Source organism: Coregonus lavaretus (assembly GCF_964263955.1).
Source record: "Coregonus lavaretus genome assembly, chromosome: 21".
Classification (NCBI taxonomy): domain Eukaryota; kingdom Metazoa; phylum Chordata; class Actinopteri; order Salmoniformes; family Salmonidae; genus Coregonus; species Coregonus lavaretus.
Genome location: NC_140008.1, coordinates 34,923,590 through 34,951,244, shown reverse-complemented (window position 1 = coordinate 34,951,244; position 27,655 = coordinate 34,923,590). Strand labels below are relative to the sequence as shown.

At 42.0% G+C, this 27,655-nt stretch overlaps 1 protein-coding gene across 1 annotated transcript; it reads left to right on the top strand.

The window, feature by feature from the left end:
* The first annotated feature begins 417 nt into the window (after window positions 1–417).
* lrrc41 (leucine rich repeat containing 41) lies at window positions 418–8,261 on the top strand. Its single transcript, XM_084185381.1, has 10 exons — window positions 418–867; window positions 2,618–2,704; window positions 2,933–2,997; window positions 3,306–4,119; window positions 4,427–4,660; window positions 5,049–5,213; window positions 5,616–5,717; window positions 5,852–5,980; window positions 6,451–6,523; window positions 6,819–8,261. Exons 1-10 carry the CDS (start codon window positions 723–725, stop codon window positions 7,036–7,038), a joined length of 2,034 nt encoding a protein of 677 aa, XP_084041507.1. The 5' UTR covers window positions 418–722; the 3' UTR covers window positions 7,039–8,261.
* Window positions 8,262–27,655: the final 19,394 nt, after the last annotated feature.

Sequence of the window (27,655 nt, the reverse complement as noted above, 5' to 3'; positions counted from 1 at the left end):
TATAAGGGCTGCCAAATGAGCAGCGACGCTCCTCTGGGTGTAAACTCTGTGGATTTGGAAAGCTGAAGTTCTCCTGAGTGGAATGGATCACCCTTTTACTGTGACACAATTTACAGATAATTTTGTATGGTGGAATAAATTATCGAAGTACACACACAAAAAACATTGTTGACAATTTAGGCTTGACATTTATTTTATAAAATAATGACATATCTTACAGAAATACTTTAAATTATTATTTGTATGATAACGAGTATAAAATATCGTTAATTGTGCACATTTTCCATAATTGTCTCCCTAATTCTTAATTTACAATGTATACAGGACAGAACTATTATTTTGAAGGATTCCAAAAATATGTGACCCGGCAGTACATCTTTCTCCTTGCCAGCTGTGATGTCAGGATAGCTAGTGACTAACCGGAAGTCTACAGGAACCGAAGAACGACCTGCATCAATTTGAAGAAGAGATATGTAGTTTTTTTTGTATGACCATTTTCTGGTTAACTAGCTCGTTGTTGTTTTTTTGGCTAGCTTTTTTTTTTTTAGGTATTAATGCATAAATGATGAAATAGCGCAAAAAAAAAGAATAGCGCAGCTGGACTGTTGAGTATTGGCAAATATTCTCTGACTGAAATCTGTGGAGCTGATCTGCTGCTAGTTTTAACACCGTGAAGTCTGCATGTTTATTTAATCTGCCTCGCTTTTCATCTGATACTGAGCATGCCTGCTCCTTACCTTGAACAAGTTAGAAGAGCCAAGGACCGGCAGGATGCCAAAGTTCCTTCCACCATTACACCCACCTTGAAGGAGATATGCCTCAAAACAGTGAGTCGTCACATGGATGTACTAGACAAGAAAGTTCTTGGTAAGTGTCACATCTTCGATGCAACCAAGGGAGTTTTTCCATTGTGCTGGACAAAAGACGATCTTGGTTGCATCAAAGCTAAGTGTTTCTCAGCAATTTTAGCTAATGCATGTACAATACATGAATGGGCTGGTACCCAACCTAGCTCTCGAAAACGCTAGGTGGCATTCTGCCTTCTCCCTACAGTTTTCAGCCATTATTAACTTCGCCCACGACTGAATTATGTGAACTACAATCCCGACGCAGTTTTAATGTTTAGAAACTTGCGATATGGCTTTCGAAACATATGGCCCTTATCTTTAATCATCGAGAAAGAATCCTTAAAATAAAAAAGATACACTTTATTGTAGCAGTTTTGCACAGATCCATACAGCTATTGGTGCCTCCATCCAACGAAACTACACTTCCTGAATTATGCTTACACACAGGTGTTCGGGGGATGCTACACTTAATAAAAATATAAACGCAACATGTAAAGTGTTGCTTCCATGTTTCATTAGCTGAAATGAAAGAGCGGGCAATTAGCATGCTGACTGCATGAATGTCCACCAGAGCTGTTGCCAGATAATTTCATATTCGTTTCTCTACCATAAGCCGCCTCCAACGTTGTTTTAGAGAATTTGGCAGTAGGTCCAACCGGCCTCAATCACAGGCCACATGTATGGCATCGTGTGGGTGAGCAGTTTGCTGTTGTCAACATTGTGAACAGAGTGCCCCGTGGTGGGATTAGGGTATGGCCAGGCATAAACTACAGACAACGAACACAATTGTATTGCACAGAGATACCGTGACGAGATCCTGAGGCCCATTGTCGTGCCATTCATCCGCCGCCATCACCTCATATTTCAGCATGATAATGCACAGCCCCATGTCGCAAGGATCTGTACACAATTCCCGGAAGCTGAAAATGTCCCAGTTCTTCCATGGCCTGCATATTCACCAAACATGTCACCCATTGAGCATGTTTGGGATGCTCTGGATCGACGTGTACGACAGCATGTTCTAGTTCCCGCCAATATCCAGCAACTTCGCACAGCCATTGAAGAGGAGTGGGACAACATTCCACAGGCCACAATCAACAGCCTGATCAACTCTATGCAGAGGAGATGTGTCGCGCGCTGCATGAGGCAAATGGTGGTCACACCAGATACTGACTGGCTATCTGATCCACGACTCTACCTTTATTTTAAGGTATCTGTTACCAACAGATGCATATCTGTATTCCCAGTCATGTGAAATCCATAGATTAGGGCCTAATGAATTTATTTCAATTGACTGATTTCCAGTTATGGACTGTAACTCAGTAAAATCTTTGAAATTGTTGCATGTTGCGTTTATATTTTTGTTCAGTATAGATAGGCAATTAGCGCAGGTGGTTGTCTCTTGTCTTCCTTCTGTTTTTTTGCAAACAAGCGCTGTAACATGGAGATATGGCCATGTGGGAACACTAATCCTATTAAGGTCTGTATCAATTTAACCTTTTGTTTTTTGAAAATGATTTCTCGCTGATATGAAAGAGAAGGTCCTTATGCTTCCAAAACTGTACCTCAAGCGACATTTGTCAATGTTCAGATTGAGCGTTGGTGTTCTTAACAAAACTCCCACATGCAGAGGACGCCTTCGTCCAATGACTCTTATGTGTAATGACTAGCTAGAATGCGCTTTACTTACTGTATTCCTGAAGAGGATAAACAAGATAAGGCAGTCTGAATATCCTGAAAATTAACCGTTTTTAATATTACCCATTTAGACCTACCAATCTCACTGATTAAGGAGCTCCTGCATCATTTAAACATTGTTGATCTGGATAGAATTCAGCCTGCAGTGAACCGGAAAGGTAAGTACTGTAAAGCCTAGCTCTGGTCCATGGCGTTGTCAGCTACGCTCTCACTATGACTGTCACTAGAGAGAGCAGCGCAGCCAAATGACGCACTGGACCAGACCTATATAAAACCAACAGACCTCAAATCACACTGCTGATGTTGCAGGCAGGCACACCATTATTCAGACAGAGGGTAGCTAACTACTGCTATTCTATTAAACACTTTATTTGTCTGTCTTTCAGGAATCTCCACCTCCTATGTGTGGGCAGGAATATTGAGAAAAATCTCTGGGCCTCGCAAAGGGAGTGTAAGTATCTTATCAACACAATAATCCCCTTTATAAAATCTAGCTTTTTCACTATTTGAGTTCCATCATGGAGTTAAGTTCACTCTCCACCACATACTGAGGTGAGGCAATCCACTGAGAATGTTGAAAAGTACAAAACAAAAGCCGGCTAACTAGTTCTTCCTAGTTTTAGTTCCAGGGATGGCTGTGTGTGTGATCTATAGCCTGAAACACTAGTTCTGAAGCCTATAACACTAGTTCTGAACTAAACCTTCTAGAGAATGTATTCCTTTGTCATAATTATTATGTTATTCATGTTTCTTTTCCAGACCATACTCACCGAAGATGAATGGAGGGCGATAAGCATGCATAAGCTCTTTAACTTGGCCTTCTATGGCTTCAGGTTCAGAGATGATACAAAATACCTCCTGAATGTCAACTTTAACTCCCTTCTCTTGGTCATGGCCAAATACATCCAGCACCTGGTTCTTCGAACATCACGACCACACGGCTACTTCTTCGCAAGGAGGTCTGTTCTGAGTGTTCTGGAGAAGGGTGTAAGGTGCATTCAACTGGGAGAGAGCACTCAGCTCAGAGAGTGGCCCAGCGATGTCTTATACGCCATGCACCGTTTACTGGACCATGGGGCAGCCAGTGAAGTCATCATAAACCAGAGCCCAGATCCTCGTCTGCTGGCTTGGATTCTTCACGGCAGGGGACCTCAGAGTAAAAGCCACCAATGTCCAATGGAGTCCAGGCAAGGTGAGATGGTCAAATGTGCCCAAGTGGCAAACACTGCAGGAACCACTGCTGGAGATGCTGAAGCAGCCAACTGCCAGGTCCCAGAGGAAGAGGAGCCTGATGAAGTGGATAATAATGGTGGGACTCCATGCAAGCATCCAAGGTTGAGTATTGCCTCAGCGAAGGCAGAGCTTGACTTGACCAGCTCCCCATGCCAATGTATGGTCCCCAAGCCACTGTGCCAGATGTTTATTCCCTCGGCTGGTCACTCGACAGAGATTTGCTCCAAGGGACAAATCCATTCAGTAAAGATCAATGATATCAGAGGTGGAGTCTTCCCTGTACTACTTCCTCTCCTGCCTTCTTGGCTGTGCCTCCACTCTCTAAGCCTGCAAAGTGCTTGTAAGTGTACAATCTCTACAGTCTATTCTGCTTTATGTGTTTATTACAAAGCAGTGGTATGCTAAAAAGGACATTTATGAAAGTGGAATGCACTCTTTGGTTGCATCCCAAATGGCACCCTATTCACTTTATTGTGCACTAAGGTCCCTGGTCAAAAGTAGTGCTGGAATCTTATGGGTCCCAAATGGCACCATATTCCCTATATAGTGCACTACCAGGGTAAGGGGAATAGGGTACTATAAAGGGTATAGGGTGCCATTTGGGACACGGCCTTAGTGTCTCTCTTGTTGATGCCTCTTGTCTGCAGGGACCTTTGAGGAGGGTGATGCGTTGAGCCTGGCAGAGTCTCTCCAGCAGCTGTCTGCTACACCAGGCTGCTCCCTGATTGAGCTGAGTGTGGGGTCCCTGACCCACCCTGCTCTCATGGAGTCCCTGCTGAATGCATGCCCCACCCTCAGGTCATTCTCCATGGAGATCCACCCTGTAGCAGAGTACCACAGAGCCCCACTGAGAAGGATTCCCCAGCCTGCACACCAAGCAGGTGGCTGACAATGTAGCATATAGACCACGCAAAGTTATTAATATCCAACCTGGATTAAATATGTTTTTGTTTTATTGTAGTTTATGGGGCCGGTTTACCAGACACCGAGTAATCCTAGTCTTGGATGAAATGCAGATTTTAACTAAAGTCAAGTTTTAGTGAGTTGTAGGGTTAGGTGAGATTAATTTAACAAGAAAAGTGAAATCTGAACATAAGAAAGGTAAACATATTAAGGCATGAAGATTGCATATACGCATTTATAAAGCAATGGTATATAAATGTATGTATACTTGAGTATACTAAAATTGAGTAGCAGAGAATTGGACGTCTACAAAGAGCATTTCTTTTTGTATTGTATTTGAGACTTGTCCCAACTTTCCATTGCTAGAACTCTCACTGGAGAAGCTGTGTGTGAAAGTACCCAAATTGAGGACCAGTGTGGAGAGTCTGATGTGTGTGTTGCTACGCTCTCCTCACCTCACCTCACTTCACGTCTCAGGAATCAACAGCTCAACTAGCTTCTCACCCAGCCACCTCCTCAACACAGTGGCAGGTAACATGGAGTCATTTAAAACCACTGTCAACGTAGAGTACAAGTACCACATTACATTTTAGTCATTTAGAATAAGCAGATGCTCTTATCCAGAGCGACTTAGTCAGTGCGTTCAAGTGCTATTGTCTAGTAGTTTTGTATGTGTAAGTTGACGCTGCTGTGCTCACATAATTTACATTTCATTTCAGTCATTTAGCAGACTAATGGGCTAGAATATGCATGATCTGTCTTTTTTTATTAGTGTGCTTCCACTTGCTTCAGCAATAACTTTATGTACTGTGCATGTGCAACTCTTCATAGCTGTAGGATATATTTCGGTGTATTTTCTCCCATATGGTAAAATGGTTATTGTGTTGTTCTAATTCATTTGGTTAAATAGTTTTTGTGTTCCTGCTGTTGCAGAGTCCAATCGCCACCTGAAGGAACTCATCCTGGAGGATATCAACCTGTCTGACTGTCACTGTGCAATCTTCCAGCTACTGGATAACTACTGTATGTTGGAAGGTAAAGAAAGATTTCCATGAAGTAGTTTCTGTATCAAATGATGTATCAAAATTCATATTAATTATCAGTTTGGGAATATGGTGCCATTTGGGATGCATCCTAATTGTATTCTCTTGTCTGCTCCATAATGACAGCGTTGTCATTGAAGGACTGTCGGCTTCTGGAGAAATGCAGTGACAAGGAAGATGTTGTCCGACAGCTGGTTAATTCTCTCAAAAAGGTTCCATCTCTCCTGTCCCTCAACCTGGCTCAAAACCGCCTCGGTAAGAGGCCAATTTAGATATGTTTCAAAGGTTTCGTTCAGACTTTTCTTGCTACGTCCCCCGCCACCTTTTATTTTTATTTAACTAGGCAAGTCAGTTAAGAACAAATTCTTATTTACAATGACGGCCTACCAAAAGGCAAAAGGCCTCCTGCGGGGACGGGGGCTGGGATTAAGAATAGAAATATAGGACAAAACACACATCACAACAAGAGAGACCTAAGACCACAACATAGCATGGCAGCAACACATGACAACACCGCATGGTAGCAACACCACATGACAACAACATGGTAGCAGCACAACATGGTAGCAGCACAAAACTTGGTACAAACATTATTGGGCACAAAGTTAAGAAGGTAGAGACAACAATACATCACGCGAAGCTACTACACCTCTGGACAGTATGAATTAGTTTTTTGAAATGGAATGTATGAATTGAAAACAGCTATTTTTATTTTGTCCTTTTAGCCAAGACTGTGACAGTGTTGGGGGAACTCTTCAAAGGACCCTCACCAAGCACAGTGAAAGAACTGGACATCAGGCAAGTAGCTGTTATAAGCATTTCAGTCGTATCGTAGGCTATTTTGGCATTTTGTGTAGAGGCCTAATTTGTTTTATGAGAGTTGGGCTCTGTCCCGATTCTCCACACTTCCCCCAAAGTGTGCGCTTGCAAACTCCCATTCATGGATTGGTGTAAGCATTGGTTGAAGGGAGTTTCCAGTTCCACCACTGTTAAATCCATGATGGAGAGTGTACAACTGCAAACTTTGAGAGAAGGATGGCAAATCGGAACATAGCCATTCTGTATCTTGTATTTCCTGTCTTGTCGTTGATAGCTCCAACTTCATCCAGCCTCCTGAGCTGCTGGAGTTAGGGAGGTTATTGGAGACCCACCGTCCTCCCGAGAGACTACTCCTCACCCTGAAGAGCAACCCACTGGACCGAGACCTGGAGCTGAGGGACACGGCACTGGGCACGCTCAGTCACCTTTGTGACCTCATCACTGACCACTGGAACTCCAGGGACACCATGGCTGACCACATCAGCATCATGTGAACTAGGTCTTAGGTCTTGCGAATGGAGTAGGGTCAAGTTGCCTCTAGGTGCTGATCTTGGGACAGTTTTGCATTTCCCTCACTAATTTGGAGTGAGGGAGGGGAAGCTGGTCCTAGACCTGTATATAGGGGAATCTTCACCTCGTAGCCCTGCAAATTCTGGGTTGCGTTCATTAGTAACACTGTAAAACGTTTTGCATCGGAAAACAAATATGAACAATATATTCCAGTTTACAACACTCATAGGGAAGTTGCTGTTTTGTATGTTAAGGCAGTTGCAGGCCTAATAAGCCAAAAACAATGTGCTACATAAATACAAGTGGCCTTATATTTGGCATATAGTCCCCTGTAGCTTAGTTGGTAGAGCATGGCGCTTGCAACGCCAGGGTTGTGGGTTCGTTTCCCACGGGGGGCCAGTATGAAAAATGTATGCACTCACTCTGGATGTAAGTCGCTCTGGATAAAAGCGTCTGCTAAATGACACAAAAAACATTCAAATTGTGAAATGATGGCATAAGAACTTAGTATCCTAATTGTTTTTTCAAAGATCAACAAATGCACCATCTCCTTTATTATATCTTGTTCAGCTGTTCATTCAGCATCTTTATTGTTGACATATTGTCATGTTCGTAATGCAGCATCTGCAGCCCTTACAAATCATGTTTATGTTTGTTGGGTCATTGACCTAGAACAGGGATAGGCAAATGCGGATCAATCCCCCCCCCCATTTTTAGATTGGTAAATTAGTCTAGCCAGCAATCTAATCCTGGTCGAATTACCGACCGGGGGACCCCGTTTGATTTTGTTACTCTCACTCCGATATCATATTAAAACTGCAAACATTTGTATTGGAATTTTTTATTGTTTGTGCTTTTCTAATAAGCAATTTCTGTGTTCATGCAAGTGACTGAAAGAATCCTCACTATCAGTATCTGCAATTTGGCAGTATGCCCAGAACCTTGTTTTGAGAAAGGGATATCTCAGTTTCAAGGTCTCAGCTTGGAGAGAAGAAGCCTCTTGAGGTATTGGTCTGTCACATGCATGAACCAGTATTGGTTGGTCATATGCATGAACGAAATCATGCTAATATAATTTGTCTGTGTAAGCAGTATATAAGAGATCTAACGGGATGGGCCCGATGGAGCTCACTTCAGAACAGTACTTTATGCATAAATTTGACTGTGACCTCTCCAGCTTGCTGTTAATAAACAATTATTCATTTAAGATTGACTTCGAGTGTCCCTGTGTAGAATTTCCACGACAATTTGGCATCATGAAAAGGATTGATTGGTTCTGCCTGCGGAGCTTTCCAGTGAGGGTCTGTGAGGAAAACCCATGGCGCATTTTATGAAGCGTGAGGGAAATTCCCGTCTGACAAAAAGAGGACGAGGACCCGCCCAGACCCTTACTGTGAGCTGCCCAGGAGGAGACTCATCCGTTAACAATTGAGGGACACAGCAACTGATTTCAGTAAGTCAATTTAAATGAATTTATAAAAATAATAATTTAACCATTAAAAATAAACAAAGATGTAGAAGGAGGGTACCACTAGTCTTAAGTAATAGCACAAGGTGTTATTCTATATGTATGGGAAGCAGCAAGACTATAGAGTCTATAGAGACCATAGCATTTATGACTATATAAACTGTTGATACTATGGATGCTGTAGGGACTATGATGCTATAGGGACCATAGATACTATGGATGCTCAGGGACTATAGATACTGTAGAGACTATGGCGACTGGAGAGACTATAGAGGAACCGTTGAAGATACATATGATGTGGAAGAAGGCTAGAAGCTAGTCTTAAGAGATAAGACTAGAGCGAGGGCAAGTAATGGTACCATGCCCCGCTGACAGCTGTCTGTAGGCATTTATAAGAGAAGTGTCTACGTGGTCTGCAACCACTGATAATAGCACAAGGTGCTATTCTATATGTATGGAAAGATACATATGGTCCATAAGAAGTAACGACAGGAGAATCGTTGAAGATGCACATGGAGTAATAAGGGAGGTTACTGAGTGTGTTTGGGAATAGTATGAAGTGGGTGTGAGTGGAAAGGACGATTGGAATTTGGATAATAAACTGACAGAAATGTGGATATTAAGCTGATTGAAATTTGGATAATAAGAATATTAAAATGTAGAATACTAAAATATATTATTACTATTAAGTACTGAGTGAATGAGAGCTGTCAGGGGACTAGCTCCGGTGTGAAAGAGGTAATATGGGAGATTACTGAGTGCGTGGAATGAATGGATACCCCAACCAGTTCTGTGTTAGCTGAGTTTTTGAATCTATAACATTATCTAGGGGTTCTGTCCACCACTACCCGTCGATCTACATGTAGTGAGCACTGACAGGAGAAGCCATTAAAACATTTGAGAGGGTAACAGCTGAGATGGATAAGGGTTGTAACAATGAAGGCTAGAGTTCATTGATGCCCCCGGACACTGAGATTTCCTCGAGAGGCTGTGATCGTTGCTGGTGGTGTGGATGTAAATACCTAAGTTGATGTATAACGTTATATAGGGATTCTGTATGGAGATATGAATGGAGAGAGTGCTATTTCAGAATATGCTCTTAAATAGAACACTAGAGTAAATATTTAAACCCCTGTATGAATAGAACACTGGTGTAAAGGAGGAATTTGTGAAGAAGAGTGTAATGGGTTACTAGAGATTTGATGAAGTAACAATAGAAAAAATAATAATAATATACAACTTGCACACCCAAGTGTAAGTGGTGTAAAAAGTATTAAGAGAAATGAATAGTATAATGGGTTACTAGAGTTTAACTTGCTAGGTAGAGACTTAGTATGGACAGAGCACGCCATCTATAGGGGACTGATAGACAGTGCCAGCCCAGTTATTGTGAAAGTTGATCCCAGAAAGAGACTCTAGTCTCGAGAGCTACCTTAAAAAAGGAAGCTCCCTCCAAAGTTTCTCTTCCCTTCTGAATTGGCCAATGCATTTTATAAATTCAGCGCATTACATGTTAATCTTAACATAATAGACATTTAATAAGTGTGAAGCAGAAAGTGAATATCCAACAGAAATTATTAATAAATACAGTTGAAGTCGGAAGTTTACATACACTAAGGTTGGAGTCATTAAAACTTGTTTTCCAACCACTCCACACATTTCTTGTTAACAAACCATAGTTTTGGCAAGTCAGTTAGGACATCTAATTTGTGCATGACACAAGTAATTCTTCCAACAATTGTTTACAGACTGATTATTTCACTTATAATTCACTGTATCACAATTCCAGTGGGTCAGAAGTTTACATACACTAAGTTGACTGTGCCTTTAAACAGCTTGGAAAATTCCAGAAAATGATGTCATGGCTTTAGAAGCTTCTGACAGGCTAATTGACATAATTTGAGTCAATTGGAGGTGTACCTGTGGATGTATTTCAAGGCCTACCTTCAAACTCAGTGCCTCTTTGCTTGACATCATGGGAAATTCAAAGGAAATCAGCCAAGACCTCAGAAAAAAAGATTGTAGACCTTTCCAAACGCCTGAAGGTACCACGTTCATCTGTACAAACAATAGTACGCAAGTATAAACACCATGGGACCACGCATCCGTCATACCGCTCAGGAAGGAGACGCGTTCTGTCTCCTAGAGATTAACGTACTTTGGTGCGAAAAGTGCAAATCAATCCCAGAACAACAGCAAAGGACCTTGTGAAGATGCTGGAGGAAACAGGTACAAAAGTATCTATATCCACCGTAAAACGAGTCCTATATAGACATAACCTGAAAGGCCGCTCAGGAAGGAAGGAGCCACTGCTCCAAAACCACCATAAAAAAGCCAGACTACGGTTTGCAACTGCACATGGGGACAAAGATCGTACTTTTTGGAGAAATGTCCTCTGGTCTGATGGAACAAAAATAGAACTGTTTGGCCATAATGACCATCGTTATGTTTGGAGGAAAAAGGGGGTTGCTTGCAAGCCGAAGAACACCATCCCAACCGTGAAGCACGGGGGTGGCAGCATCATGCTGTGAGGGAATGGTGCACTTCACAAAATAGAGGAATCATGGGGAAGGAAAATTATGTGGATATATTGAAGCAACATCTCAAGACATCAGTCAGGAAGTTAAAGACAATGACCCCAAGCATACTTCCAAAGTTGTGGCAAAATGGCTTAAGGACAACAAAGTCAAGGTATTGGAGTGGCCATCACAAAGCCCTGACCTCAATCCTATAGAACATTTGTGGGCAGAACTGAAAAAGCGTGTGCGAGCAAGGAGGCCTACACACCTGACTCAGTTACACCAGCTCTGTCAGGAGGAATGCGCCAAAATTGATCCAACTTATTGTGGGAAGCTTATGGAAGGCTACCCGAAACGTTTGACCCAAGTTAAACAATTTAAAGGCAATGCTACCAAATACAAATTGAGTGTATGTAAACTTCTGACCCACTGGGAATGTGATTAAAGAAATAAAAGCTGAAAAAAATAATTCTCTCTACTATTATTCTGACATTTCACATTCTTATAATAAAGTGGTGATCCTAACTGACCTAAAACAGGGAATCTTTACTAGGATTAAATGTCAGGAATTGTGAAAAACTGAGTTTAAATGTATTTGGCTAAGGTGTATGTAAACTTCTGACTTCAACTGTATATAGAGTAACATTGTTAGGGTAGACTAAAATTAAAACAATTCCTTCCAATATGGAGAAAGTTATGTTTGTTTTGTTTTAAACCTTGCAATAGTGGGAAAAGCAGAACATTGTTTGAGAGTGATCTGAGTGTGTTAGCAGTAGAGATTGAGAAGGTCTTCCTATTGGAAAGAAGGTTACTAGTTGAGGGAAACCGATATGGAGACTAGTGAAAGTAACAAAGTGAATGGTTATATTAGTGGCTTTCAGATAGCACTCTAATAATGCAATATTTTAGTAATTTGAAGAGTAAATGTTTCAATACAAGGTCACATGACGAACAGAGGGATTGAGCATTGGGACTGATATTAAATTAGAGGCCGCCATCTGGTGTTTGGGTTTGAGATAAGTTTCCTGTGGAACAATAGATAGCCACCAGTACTCACTGAACTCAAACAGGCTGTAAGGGACACAGTGGGGAAATTTGAGACAGAGGTATGAATAATTGAAGAGACGTTTTTGACAATTTCCTATTATTATTATTACTACACAATTCTTTGGGTAACACAAATTATTTAAGTAAAAAGGTAATGTCATCTGAAACAATAATCTGTTTCCATTACGTGGAACTGTGTCCAGAATTGAAGAAGATCCAAGTAAATGTTTTACTACCGAATATTGAGCTGATAAGCCAGCACAAACTTTTCGAAGGTCCTAGCAGATTTGTTAAACATCAGGTTTCATATTTTGACTAGTTGATGGCACAGTCAGTACAGGGACATATGTCAATGCAACAGATCAAAATGATAAGATTACAAGAGAGGGGCTCTGGGATTGTTTACTTTAGAAGGTGCCTATTCCGCTTGATGGGACACCGTATCATCTGATGTGTCTGAAGTATGATTCTGTATACGCATGGTTTTATTAAGACTTCCTACCCAAGATGCAGTAAACTCGATTAAGATTAAGAATCTTCTAGGACTTATGGAATGTCCACTACCAAGTTTTCTGATGAGTTTACCAATGATTCTGTATCTATCCCTTTGAAAGGCTTCCTGAGGCAGGTGCCTTAGGAGAGCAGTTATTGAGACTGTGTAAAGGTACCCGGATCTGGCTGTTAAGGGAGCTCCCAAATTAAGTAAGGCCTGGCCATTTTGTTTGTTTTTACCCTACGGTTTTACCACACACGCTAGCACCCACACACAACCCACCTGTTATAAATATTTATTAGTTATGTTAATACTGATTTATTGTGTGGGGTCTTTTTATTTTGGTTTTAGTGGATTTTTCACAGGTTAGAAAGGATGCACCTTAAAGGGCACACAAATGAAATTTTCTGAAGTATCTATTGTCAGAGTTTTGGTTGCACACATGTAAATTCTCTTGATAAGAAATGTGCTGAAAAACCCAATGTAAACCTGGTACACAAAATGTTTGGAATGTTTGAAATATCTTTAAATAATGTCTGAGGTACAGGGAAAGAAAATGACTTTCTGGTGAGGCCTGATCACCTTCACTAGAAAGACTAGAGACATTGGGTGAGATTTAAATGGGTGGTAAACACTGATAATTAGGAAGAAGTTTATAATTTATCAACAGTCCTATGTGTGATTCGGACCATGGGAGAAGGAGCGAGAGAGAGAGCGCTGCCCCTGAATGAGGGACACCTGTCTAGTCTAGTTTACTATTCCTTGAAGTTATCAAGGGTTGTAATTCTAATTGTATTTGTTATTTTGATTTAACAGGCAGTGTTGTTGTTTTTACCGGTCCCCTGGGACCCTTTGGTAAATAAACAAATTGATTTTCTTCACATGCCTGCCGGTGAAAGGAAAAAATATATGTTGGTAATGGTTGACAGTTACTCCAAATGGATTGAAGCTTTCCCAACCTCGAGTGATATATGAAGAGGTGTATTGCTGTTGTTTGTTTTGTTTTTGTCTTGCTTCAATACAAATCTCACCAGATTTGGTCTGCTGGATGGTCGGGATTTCTCCCTAAGGATTAGCCCTCTGACTCCCTGAACCTGTAACTCTGCAGTGAGGTCGCCAAGATGATAGGGGAGTATGAGCCAATTTGGGGGGGAAATTGTTTCAACTGTGTGTTGTTATTCTCCTTGAATGAGTAGGTGTGTCCAAATTGGTTAAGGCAGTGCTGGAAAATGATGGTGGCCACTGGCCACACAAAATATTGACACTTTGGGCCCATTTTGGACATTTTCACTTAGGGGTGTACTCACTTTTGTTGCCAGCGGTTTAGACATTAATGGCTGTGTGTTGAGTTATTTTGAGGGGACAGCAAATTTACCCTGTTATACAAGCTGTACACTCACTACTTTACATTGTAGTAAAGTGTCATTTCTTCAGTGTTGTCACATGAAAAGATATACTCAAATATTTACAAAAATGTGAGGGGTGTACTCACTTTTGTGAGATACTGTATGTATATATATATATAGTAGCAGTCAAATTTGGACAACACTACTCATGTCAAAAGGCGTCAGTGAAATGCGGTGGGCGAAGTCAAACGCAGGACACAGAGCTGATCCGAAAACGTACTTTACTTGAAAGTAAACTGAGAATAAACAAACTCCACACAGGGAGGAAATAACCCGCACACTAACGACTGCTGATCACGAATACAATCACACACAACACACAGTGTAAGACAGAGGGTTAAATAGGGAAGACAATACAACATAATGAGAAACAGGTGTACACAATCAAGACAGAACAAGTCGAACACAGAAACATAGATCGGTAGCAGCTAGTACTCCGGTGACGACGAACGCCGAAGCCTGCCCGAGCAAGGAGGAGGGGCAGCCTCGGCTGAATCCGTGACAACTCATTCAAGGGTTTTTCTTTATTTTTACTATTTTCTACATTGTAGAATAATAGTGAAGACATCAAAACGATGAAATAACACATATGGAATCATGTAGTAACCAAACAAGTGTTAAACAAATCAAAATATATTTTATATATGAGATTCTTCAAATAGCCACCCTTTGCCTTGATGACAGCTTTGCACACTCTTGGCATTCTCTCAAATAGCTTCATGAGGTAGTCACCTGGAATGCATTTCAATTAACAGGTGTGCCTTGTTAAAAGTTAATTTGTGGAATTTCTTTCCTTCTTAATGCGTTTGAGCCAATCAGTTTTGTTGTGACAAGGTAGGGGGTGGTAAACAGAAGATAGCCAAATTTGGTAAGAGACCAAGTCCATATTATGGCAAGAACAGCTCAAATAAGCAAAGAGAAACAACAGTCCATCATTACTTTAAGACATGAAGGTCAGTCAATGCGGAAAATGTCAATAAGTTTTATATATACAGTGGGGAGAACAAGTATTTGATACACTGCCGATTTTGCAGGTTTTCCTACTTACAAAGCATGTAGAGGTCTGTAATTTTTATCATAGGTACACTTCCACTGTGAGAGAAGGAATCTAAAACAAAAATCCAGAAAATCACATTGTATGATTTTTAAGTAATTAATTTGCATTTTATTGCATGACATAAGTATTTGATCACCTACCAACCAGTAAGAATTCCGGCTCTCACAGACCTGTTGGTTTTTCTTTAAGAAGCCCTCCTATTCTCCACTCATTACCTGTATTAACTGCACCTGTTTGAACTCGTTACCTGTATAAAAGACACCTGTCCACACACTCAATCAAACAGACTCCAACCTCTCCACAATGGCCAAGACCAGAGAGCTGTGTAAGGACATCAGGGATAAAATTGTAGACTGCACAAGGCTGGATGGGCTACAGGACAATAGGCAAGCAGCTTGGTGAGAAGGCAACAACTGTTGGCGCAATTATTAGAAAATGGAAGAAGTTCAAGATGACGGTCAATCAACCTCGGTCTGGGGCTCCATGCAAGATCTCACCTCGTGGGGCATCAATGATCATGAGGAAGGTGAGGGATCAGCCCAGAACTACACGGCAGGACCTGGTCAATGACCTGAAGAGAGCTGGGACTACAGTCTCAAAGAAAACCATTAGTAACACACTACGCCGTCATGGATTAAAATCCTGCAGCGCACGCAAGGTCCCCCTGCTCAAGCCAGCGCATGTCCAGGCCCGTCTGAAGTTTGCCAATGACCATCTGGATGATCCAGAGGAGGAATGGGAGAAGGTCATGTGGTCTGATGAGACAAAAATATAGCTTTTTGGTCTAAACTCCACTCGCCGTATTTGGAGGAAGAAGAAGGATGAGTGCAACCCCAAGAACACCATCCCAACCGTGAAGCATGGAGGTGGAAACATCATTCTTTGGGGATGCTTTTCTGCAAAGGGGACAGGACGACTGCACCGTATTGAGGGGAGGATGGATGGGGCCATGTATCGCGAGATCTTGGCCAACAACCTCCTTCCCTCAGTAAGAGCATTGAAGATGGGTCGTGGCTGGGTCTTCCAGCATGACAACGACCCGAAACACACAGCCAGGGCAACTAAGGAGTGGCTCCGTAAGAAGCATCTCAAGGTCCTGGAGTGGCCTAGCCAGTCTCCAGACCTGAACCCAATAGAACATCTTTGGAGGGAGCTGAAAGTCCGTATTGCCCAGCGACAGCCCCAAAACCTGAAGGATCTGGAGAAGGTCTGTATGGAGGAGTGGGCCAAAATCCCTGCTGCAGTGTGTGCAAACCTGGTCAAGACCTACAGGAAACGTATGATCTCTGTAATTGCAAACAAAGGTTTCTGTACCAAATATTAAGTTCTGCTTTTCTGATGTATCAAATACTTATGTCATGCAATAAAATGCAAGTTAATTACTTAAAAATCATACAATGTGATTTTCTGGATTTTTGTTTTAGATTCCGTCTCTCACAGTTGAAGTGTACCTATGATAAAAATTACAGACCTCTACATGCTTTGTAAGTAGGAAAACCTGCAAAATCGGCAGTGTATCAAATACTTGTTCTCCCCACTGTATATATATATATATATTGTGGTCCTCTGTAGCTCAGCTGGTAGGGCACGGCGCTTGTAACGCCAAGGTAGTGGGTTCGATCCCCGGGACCACCCATACACAAAAATGTATGCACACATGACTGTAAGTCGCTTTGGATAAAAGCGTCTGCTAAATGGCATATTATTATTATTATTATTATATTATTATATATATATATATATATATATATACAGTTGAAGTCGGAAGTTTACATACACCTTAGCCAAAGACATTTAAACTCAGTTTTTCACAATTCCTGACATTTAATCCTAGTAAAGATTCCCTGTTTTAGGTCAGTTAGGATCACCAATTTATTTTAAGAACTTGAAATGTCAGAATAATAGTAGAGAGAATGATTTATTTAAGCTTTTATTTCTTTCATCACATTCCCAGTTGGTCAGAAGTTTACATACACTCAATTAGTATTTGGTAGCATTGCCTTTAAATTGTTTAACTTGGGTCAAACATTTCCTGTAGCCTTCCACAAGCTTCCCACAATAAGTTGGGTGAATTTTGGCGCACTCCTCCTGACAGAGCTGGTGTAACTGAGTCAGGTTTGTAGGCCTCCTTGCTCGCACACGCTTTTTCAGTTCTGCCCACACATTTTCTATAGGATTGAGGTCAGGGCTTTGTGATGGCCACTCCAATACCTTGACTTTGTTGTCCTTAATCCATTTTGGCACAACACTGGAAGTATGCTTGGGGTCATTGTCCATTTGGAAGACCCATTTGCGACCAAGCTTTAACTTCCTGACTGATATCTTGAGATGTTGCTTCAATATATCCACACATTTTTCCTTCCACATGATGCCATCTATTTTGTGAAGTGCACCAGTCCCTCCTGCAGCAAAGCACCCCCAGAGCATGATGCTGCCACCCCCGTGCTTCACGGTTGGGATGGTGTTCTTCGGCTTGCAACCAACCCTCTTTTTCCTCCAAACATAACAATGGTAATTATGGACATACAGTTCTAGTTTTGTTTCATCAGACCAGAGGACATTTCTCCAAAAAGTACGATCTTTGTCCCCATGTGCAGTTGCAAACCGTAGTCTGGCTTTTTTATGGCCGTTTTGGAGCAGTGGCTTCTTCTTTGCTGAGCGGCCTTTCAGGTTATGTCGATATAGGACTCGTTTTACTGTGGATATAGATACTTTTGTAACTGTTTCCTCCATCATCTTCACAAGGTCCTTTGCTGTTGTTCTGGGATTGATTTGCACTTTTCGCACCAAAGTACGTTCATCTCTAGGAGACAGAATGCGTCTCCTTCATGAGCGGTATTTTGGCTGCGTGGTCCCATGGTGTTTATACTTGCGTACTATTGTTTGTACAGATGAATGTGGTACCTTCAGGTGTTTGGAAATTGCTCCCAAGGATGAACCAGACTTGTGGAGGTCTTGGCTAACCAACTTGCCAAAACTATAGTTTGTTAACAAGAAATTTGTGGAGTGGTTAAAAAACGAGTTTTAATGACTCCAACCTAAGTGTATATAAACTTCAGAATTCAACTGTATATACAGTGCCTTCGGAAAGTATTCAGAACCCTTGACCTTTTCCACATTTTGCTACGTTACAGCCTTATTCTAAAATTGATTAAATACAATAAAATCCTCAGCAAACTACACACAATACCCCATAATGACAAAGTGAAAACAGGTTTTTATACGTTTTTGCAAATTTACTAAAAAATAAAAACAGAATTACCTTATTTACAGCCTGATTACTCTAGTCTGTTTATATCAGGGATATCACCACAGCAGTCAACAACTCCTCTCCCAGGATGCGTCCCAAATTGCACCCTATTGCCTATATAGTGCACTACTTGCCATTTAACATGCAGCCCTCCCCATCTCTCCAGTGTTAGTCACACTACAGATATGCGAGTCATTTTGGACAGAGCTGAGACTGTCTCTATATCAATGCTTTTGACTGCCTCTGAGTGATCCTTAATTATACTATAGTAGATTGTGTCACGGGATGTGTCATTTGTTCAAAAATCATGTGTCATACTGTAGGCCAATGTTTCCTAATCCAGAGCCTGGTGACCAAAGGGGTGCACATTTATGTTTTAGTACTAAACACCTGTTTCCATTAATCAACTCATCATCAAACTTTTGACTAGTGAAATTGTGGATTTAGTGCTAGGGCAAAACTAAAATGTGCACCCTCCGTGTCCCCAGGACCAGGATTAAGAAACACTGCTATAGGCTATATCGTTTTCACAATGGGCTGATTCAATTTTTTGAAAATGCCTCATGACAAAATTATAGTAATAATTATGTCCATAAAGTCTGGTAAATGAAAAAAAAATATGCTAAAATTGGTCATCTTTTGGTCATGGTTTTATGATCTCCATTGCCTCTGAGAATTGAACACTAGTGTCTAATAGCAATTTAATGCACTGGCAATTTAGTTTAATGTCAATAATCATGAATAACATGCAAGTAGCCTACTAGGCCTAGGCCTACAGTATACAATTGCCAAATCATGTGGACTTTCATCTCGTGACAAATGGTCCAGCGATTCAGCCCTCAATTGTTTTGGCAATTGCTGTTATTTTGATCTCCTGAATTATAGGCCAAGTGTATTTACCCATGTCAATTGCATAGAAAACATTCGGATTGCAATTATTCCTTTCTTTACTCTTCTATATCTTCCTCGAATAACTGGCTAGATAAATAGGCTAGCTAGTGTTGTTGTACAGACAGGAGCATCTCAGTCTGACTATAGGGAATTGTCCTTCATAGTTACTCCCTAGGCCTCCCTAGAATAACTGGCTATTTAAATAGTGGAAAGACCCAGGGAAAATAAGGACTAGGAAACAGTACTTCAGTTTTTCCTTCCTCTATAATAATTTATTCCTAGTGTAACTGACTAGATAAATAGCTAGAGTTGTTGAACAGGCAGACAATTGGCATCACAGATTAAGGGAAGCGTACTCCAAAATGCATAAAGGCCAGTCTTTTTAGTGTCGCATGAGAGGGAATGTCATCCCAGTTAATGTGCTCTGTTGTATTCTGTACATAAACATTAAGCTTATAAAATTTCAGTTCTGCAGCCTTGTTAAAGGCTTACATACAGTGCATTCGGAAAGTATTCAGAACCCTTGACTTTTTCCACATTTTGTTACATTACAGCCTTATTCTAAAATAGATTTTTCAATCTACACACAATATCCCATAATGACAAAGCCAAAACAGGTTTTTAGAAATGTTTGCTAATTTATACAAATAAAAAAACGGAAATGTTGCATTTACATAAGTATTCAGACCCTTTACTCAGTACTTTGTTGAAGCACCTTTGGAAATAATTACAGCCTTGAGTCTTCTTGGGTGTGACGCTACAAGCTTGGCACACTTTTTCCCATTCTTCTCTGCAGATCCTCCCAAGCTCTGTGAGGTTAGATGGGGAGCGTTGCTGCACAGCTATTTTCAGGTCTCTCCAGAGATGTTAGATCGGGTTCAAGTACGGGCTCTAGCTGGGCCACTCATGGACATTCAGAGACTTGTCCTGAAGCCACTCCTGCGTTGTCTTGGCTGTGTGCTTAGGGTTGTTGTCCTGTTAGAAGGTGAACCTTCGCCCCAGTCTGAGGTACTGAGCGCTCTGGAGCAGGTTTTAATCAAGGATCTCTCTGTACTTTGCTCCGTTCATCTTTGCCTCGATCCTGACTAGTCTCCCAGTCCCTGCCGCTGAAAAACACCCCTATAGCATGATGCTGCCCCCCCAAGCCTTGAATCTTGCGTCATTTTATATATCAACTCGTACCATGGAATCGGTACATCAAAAATATCTTCCCAACTATTTTGCAATCTGTATGGCACAGCTGTCAACATCCTGGTCTTCAAATGAAACTGGTATACTTTCCTATTCATGCTATTTTTATTCCTTCACCAGTTTGGATCCTTTATATTGGAAACTCCAGGACCTTAATGTGCTCCTTCTTGAGACACTCCTTTGTTGCCTTGGCCGTGTGTTTTGGGTCATTGTCATGCTGGAATACCAATCCACGGCCCATTTTCAATGCCCTGGCTGAGGGAAGGAGGTTCTCACCCAAGATTTTACGGTACATGGCCCCGTCCATCGTCCCTTTGATGCAGTGAAGTTGTCCTGTCCCCTTAGCAGAAAAACACCTCCAAGGCATAATGTTTCCACCTCCATGTTTGACGGTGCAGATGGTGTTCTTGGGGTCATAGGCAGCATTCCTCCTCCTCCAAACACGGCGAGTTGAGTTGATGCCAAAGAGCTCCAATTTGGTCTAATCTGACCACAACACTTTCAACCAGTTCTCCTCTGAATCATTCAGATGTTCATTGGCAAACTTCAGACAGGCATGTATATGTCCTTTCTTGAGCAGGGGGACCTTGCGGGTGCTGCAGGATTTCAGTCCTTCACGGCATAGTGTGTTACCAATTGTTTTCTTGGTGACTATGGTCCCAGCTGCCTTGAGATCATTGACAAGATCCTCCCGTGTAGTTCTGGGCTGATTCCTCACCGTTCTCATGATCATTGCAACTCCATGAGGTGAGATCTTGCATGGAGCCCCAGACCGAGGGAGATTGACAGTTATTTTGTTTCTTCCATTTGCGAATAATCGCACCAACTGTTGTCACCTTATCACCAAGCTGCTTGGCAATGGTCTTGTAGCCCATTCCAGCCTCTACAATCTTGTCCCTGACATCCTTGGAGAGCTCTTTGGTCTTGACCATGGTGGATAGTTTGGAATCTGATCTGATTGATTGCTTCTGTGGACAGGTGTATTTTATACAGGTAACAAGCTGAGATTAGGAGTACTCCCTTTAAGAGTGTGCTCCTAATCTCAGCTCGTTACCTGTATAAAAGACACCTGGGAGCCAGAAATCTTTCTGATTGAGAGGGGGTCAAATACTTATTTCCCTCATTAAAATGCAAATCAATTTATAACATTTTTGACATGCGTTTTTCTGGATTTTTTAGTTGTTATTCTGTCTCTCACTGTTCAAATAAACCTACCATTAAAATTATAGACTGATCATTTCTTTGTCAGTGGGCAAACGTACAAAATCAGCAGGGGATCAAATACTTTTTTCCCTCACTGTATATGGACAAGCAATGACAGAGCGGCATGGACTAAGATAATGTAGAATATTATAGAATACAGTGTATACATATGAGATGAGTAGTGCAATATATGTAAATATTATTAAAGTGACTAGTGTTCCATTTCTTAAAGTGGCTAGTGATTTCAATAAGCAGCAGCAGCCTCTAATGTGCTAGTGATGGCTATTTAACAGTCAGATGGCCTTGAGATAGAGGCTGTTTTTCATTTTCTCGGTCCCAGCTTTGATGCACCTGTACTGACCTCGACTTCTGGATGATAGCGGGGTGAACAGGCAGTGGCTCGGGTGGTTGATGTCCTTGATGATTTTTTTGGCCTTCCTGTGACATCGGGTGCTGTAGGTGTCCTGGAGGGCGGGTAGTTTGCCCCCGGTAATGCGTTCAGCAGACCTGTTGCGCCTTCTTCACCACACTGTCTGCGTGGGTGGACCATTTAATTTTGTTAGTGATGTATACGCCAAGGAACTTGAAGCGTTCTACCTTCTCCACTGCGGTCCCATCGATGTGGATAAGGGGTTGCACCCTCTGCTGTTTCCTGAAGTCCACGATAATCTCCTTTGTTTTGTTGACGTTGAGTGAGACGTTATTTTCCTGGCACCACACTCCCAGAGCCCTCACCTCCTCCCTGTAGGCCATGGTTCTTCAATTCCGGTCCTGGAGGGCCGAAACACTTCTGTTTTTTATTTCTACCTGGTAGTTAATTGCACTCACCTGGTGTCCCAGGTCTGAATTAGCCCCTGATTAGAAGGAGAGGATGAAAAACAGAGGTGTTTCTGCCCTCCAGGACCGGAATTGAAGAACCCTGCTGTAGGCTGTCTCGTCATTGTTGGTAATCAAGCCTACTACTGTTGTGTCGTCTGCAAACTTGATGATTGAGTTGGAAGCGTGCTTGGCCACGCAGTCATGGGTGAACAGAGTGTACAGGAGGGGGCTGAGCACGCACCCTTGTGGGGCCCCAGTGTTGAGGATCAGCGAAGTGGAGATGTTGTTTCCTACCTTCACCACCTGGGGGCGGCCCATCAGGAAGTCCAGGACCCAGTTGCACAGAGCGGGGTTCAGACCCAGGGCCTCGAGCTTAATGATGAGCTTGGAGGGTACTATGGTGTTGAATGCTGAGCTATAGTCAATGAACAGCATTCTTACATAGGTATTCCTCTTGTCCAGATGGGATAGGGCAGTGTGCAGTGTGATGGCAATTGCATCGTCTGTGGATCTATTGGGGCGGTAAGCAAATTGAAGTGGGTCTAGGGTGACAGGTAAGGTAGAGGTGATATGATCCTTGACTAGTCTCTCAAAGCACTTCATGATGACAGAGGTGAGTGCTACGGGGAGATAGTAATTTAGTTTAGTTACCTTTGATTTCTTGGGTACAGGAACAATGATGGCCATCTTGAAGCATGTGGGGACAGCAGACTGGGAAAGGGAGAGATTGAATATGTCCGTAAACACACCAGCCAGTTGGTCTGCGCATGCTCTGAGGACGCGGCTAGGGATGCCGTCTGGGCCTTGCAGCCTTGCGGGGGTTAACATGCTTAAACGTCTTACTCACGTCGGCCAAGGAGAAGGAGAGGCCACAGTCCTTGGTAGTGGGCCTCGTCGGTGGCACTGTGTTATCCTCAAAGCGGGAGAAGAAGGTGTTTAGCGAGACGTCGGTGTCGGCAACGTGGCTGGTTTTCTTTTTGTAGTCTGTGATTGTCTGTAGACCCTGCCACATACATCTCGTGTCTGAGCCGTTGAATTGCGACTCCACTTTGTCTCTATACTGATGTTTTGCCAGTTTAATTGCGTTGCAGAGTGAGTAGCTACACTGTTTGTATTCTGCCATATTCCCAGTCACCTTGTCATGGTTAAATGTGGTGGTTTGCGCTTTCAGTTTTGCGCGAATGCTGCCATTTATCCACGGTTTCTGTTTAGGGTAGGTTTTAATAGTCACAGTGGGCAAAACATCACCTATACACTTCCTGATAAACTCAGTCACCGTTTCAGTGTATTCCTCTAAATTATTTTCGCAAGCTACCCGGAACATATTCCAGTCCGCGTGATCAAAACAATCTTGAAGCGTGGATTCCGATTGGTCAGACCAGCGCTGTTTGAGTTTCTGCCTATAGGAAGGGAGGAGCAAAATGGAGTCGTGGTCAGATTTGCCGAAAGGAGGGCGGGGGAGGGCCTTATAACCATCCCGGAAGTTCCAATAGCAACGGTTGAGGATTTTAGCAGCCCGAGCACAACAGTCGATATGTTGATAGAACTTCGGCAGCCTAGTCCTTAAATTTGCTTTGTTAAAATCCCCGGCTACAATAAATGCAGCCTTAGGATATGTGGTTTCCAGTTTGCATAAGTCCAGTGAAGTTTTTTGAGGGCCATCGTGGTATCGGCTTGAGGGGGGATATACACGGCTGTGACTATAACCAAATAAAATTATCTTGGGAGATAATACGGTCGGCATTTGATTGTGAGGTATTCTAGGTCGGGTGAACAAAGGGACTAGAGTTCCTGTATGTTACTACAATTAAACAGTGAGTTGTTCATCATGAAACACACACCTCCGCCCTGCTGCTTCCCGGAGAGATATTTATTTCTGCCTGCGCGATGAACTGAGAACCCATCTGGCTGGACCGATTTCGACAGAATATCCCCAGAGAGGAGTATGTTACAGGCCCTGATGTCTCTCTGGAAAGAAATCCTTGCCCTGAGCTCTTCGACCTTGTTATCCAAAGACTGAACATTAGCGAGTAGTATACTTGGAAGCAGTGGGTGGTGTGCACGCCTCCTAAGTCGATCCAGCAGGCCGCTCCGAGTGCCACGATCCAGCAGGCCGCTCCGAGTGCCATGTATGCAAAATGTGTATGTAAAATGTATATGTAGCAGAAAAGCTGTAAAACAATATATATATATATATATTTGTCCTCCTAAGAGGTGGATGGGTTAATCAAAAATAATAAAAAATCATAATAAAATAAAAACTCTATGCAAAGGAGATGTGGTTTGATCCTAATGGTGGTCACACCTTAAAAAAAAAAGGTATCTGTGACCAACAGATGCGTATCTGTATTCCCAGTCATGTGAAATCCATAGATTAGGGCCAAATTAATTTATTTCAACTGACTGATTTCCTTATATGTACTGTAACTCAGTAAAATCTTTGAAATTGTTGCATGTTGCTTTTTATATTTTTGTTCAGTGTATATTTGTGTGTGTATGTCTGTTTGGATGTCTGTGTGGTAGTGTGCATGAGTGAGTGCATGTGTGCTAAGGTGCAGAGAATCAGAGCAGGTGGTCAGCCCAGTTCAAGTGTTCAGCAGTTTGATGGCTTGTAGATAGAAACAGTCTCTGAGCCTGTTGGTATCAGACCTCATGCTCCGATACCATCTGTCCGACGGTAAGGGAGAGAACCGCTCATGGCTGGGGTGTGTGGGGTTCTTGATGATGCCGCATGCCTTCCTCAGGCACCGTTTCGAGTAGATGTCCTGGATGGGTGCGAGCATGGTCCCGGTGATGTACATGTCATCTGATTACCAAAAAACTGTAACTGTAATCAGTTATGTTACCAGCTAAAATATTATAATCAGATTACAGATACTTTTGAGAAACTAGATGATTACTTCTTGGATTACTTTTCAATTCAGAAAGGATGTTTGCTAAAAAATTGATTATGACACCTTTCTGTTTTCTCAATGACATTCAATTCAGCATTGAAAAAGGGCAAAACTTTAAGGTTGTTCCACCTGAGAGAGTCTGACCATATGTCAGAGACCACTATGATGACACACCAAATTCATTTGATGGATGCTTGTTGTCTTCTTCTATTGCCTCTTAAAGGGAAAGTAATACAAAATAAAGTAATCAGATTACATTACTGAGTTTACAAAAGTTACATTACTGATTACAATTTTGGAAAGGTAATTAGTAACTGTAACGGATTACCTTTAGAAAGTAACCTACCCAACCCTGAACAGATTACACATGTTGTGACATGGTAATATTGAATGACAAGTTGAATGAGGCAGTTTTATTCAGTCGTTTTATCATGATCAGTATTTTATCATGTGTCCAGCTGTGTCCCCTTTATGTCTTTATTGTTGACATCTGTTGTCTTAAACCACAATTCACAGAGTTGGGAAACCCTAATTAAGTAGTCTTGCACCTTTGCACGAGCCTTGGCTTGTGCGAGCCGGAACGGCTTGATGTACAAGGACACCCTCTGGACAGAATGCTAGTGTATCCCAGGACCTTAAAGGGGAATTTTGCAGTCCCAAAATGTTTTACATGTCAACCGTCAAGTTTTCAAGATATTGGACTTTCAAGAAGCAAAGTGTCACCGGCCACGTCATGATGATGCAAAATGCCCTAGCACACTATTAGGTTGGAATAATACTGTGAAAATGATTTTTGTTTCTTTTTGACCATTTTAATTTAAAACAATCACAGCAAGGTACTTAATTGTTACCCAGAAATGATTTGATATTGAGACCAAACATGGCAGCATTGGACCCTTAATGCTGATGAGTGCTAAGCAGAGGTCCATTTTTACAGTCTTTGGTATAACTCGGTTGGGGATTGAACTCCCAACCTTCTAATCTCAGGGTGGACACTAAGGTCACTGATTTGGCCCTGGGAAATCCTACCAAAGACGGAATTCCCCTTTTACCAAACTGATTGCTAGTTTCAGATTATGCTACTCCAAGTGTGGAAAGCTTAAATATCTTTATCATCACGTTCATCTCTGTGCTTTGGCATCTGTACCACGCCTGTGTTAACCTGGAGTTAATTGTTCCTAGTGCCAATGCAGATCTCCCATTCACACTGCTGATAAGAAACATAAGAGTTTCCATAAACTCTGCAAGGTTTTTCCACAGACTCCTTTTTATCCTTTGTAAACCATGACCAGGGTGTGGTGAGGTGTGGTGAGGTGAGGTCTAGGTAACCACTGGCCTGGCCTGCCGCCACAGTGTGTTTGTGCATCACAAATGGCACCATATTCTCTATAAAGTGCACTACTTTTGACCAGGGTCAATAGGGCTCTGGTCAAAAGTAATGCAGTATGTAGGGAATAGGGTGCCATTTGGGATACAACCTAAGGGTTTCCTAATCAGCATGTGTTTTATTGTGGTCTGTCTGTCTCTCGTGCAAGAGAGACAGAGGTGGACGGGTGAAAGGACAGGTGATAAGATCCAGGGTCACGTTCCTATTTTAGACACATCTGAGTCAATTATCATTATCACTGACTGAGTCTATAGACTGGACTAGGCTACTCTGCAGCATTTTAATTCATGTGTTAGATTTGGCCCTAGTAGCTAATAACACACTATCGTGACAGACCCAAAATCAAGTAGCTTATTTGGTTCTGGGGACCGAGAAAGCCTGAGAATATAACACATTTTAGTCTCAATTTTGTGAAGACATGCAACGGTGATACTAACTGTAAGTCGCTCTGGATAAGAGCGTCTGCTAAATGACTAAAATGTAAATGTAAAATGTGATCAGAATGGTTATATCACATGAAAGGCCTTTGATGGGTGCATGTGTATGGGGTTACCGCCCACATTCTACCATGGTTGTTCTTCAGTGGTCTAAGCCAGGGTTTCCCAAACTCGGTCACCTCCCACGTTTTGTTTTTTGCCCTAGCACTACACAGCTGATTCAAATGAACAAATCATCATCAAGCGTTCATTATTTTAATCAACTGTGTAGTGCTAGGGCAAAAAACAAAATGTGCACCCAGAGAAGCGGGGGAATGCAGGACCAACTTTGCGAAACCCTGGTCTAAGCGACAGGGCCTCAATTGAAAAAGGAGTTCCCACAGGAGTTTGTAGTGAAGCGCAGCACTGACACCACATACTGCACGTCTCTGTAAACTACTACACAAGGCCCGTCTTGTTCTCTTATCCAACACCATCAAACTATTGATAGGCCTTTTCTTTTGCATGAACACACTTTTTTTTAAACCATAGGGCAAAGA

What these genes read in the sequence shown, in the direction of transcription:
- lrrc41 (XM_084185381.1), top strand. Translation starts at nt 723, where the DNA reads ATGCCTGCTCCTTACCTTGAACAAGTTAGAAGAGCCAAGGACCGGCAG. An exon ending in GCCTGCAGTGAACCGGAAAG is followed by an intron (nt 2,705 to 2,932) that starts GTAAGTACTGTA and finishes TCTGTCTTTCAG; the next exon opens with GAATCTCCACCTCCTATGTG. An exon ending in CTGGGCCTCGCAAAGGGAGT is followed by an intron (nt 2,998 to 3,305) that starts GTAAGTATCTTA and finishes TTTCTTTTCCAG; the next exon opens with ACCATACTCACCGAAGATGA.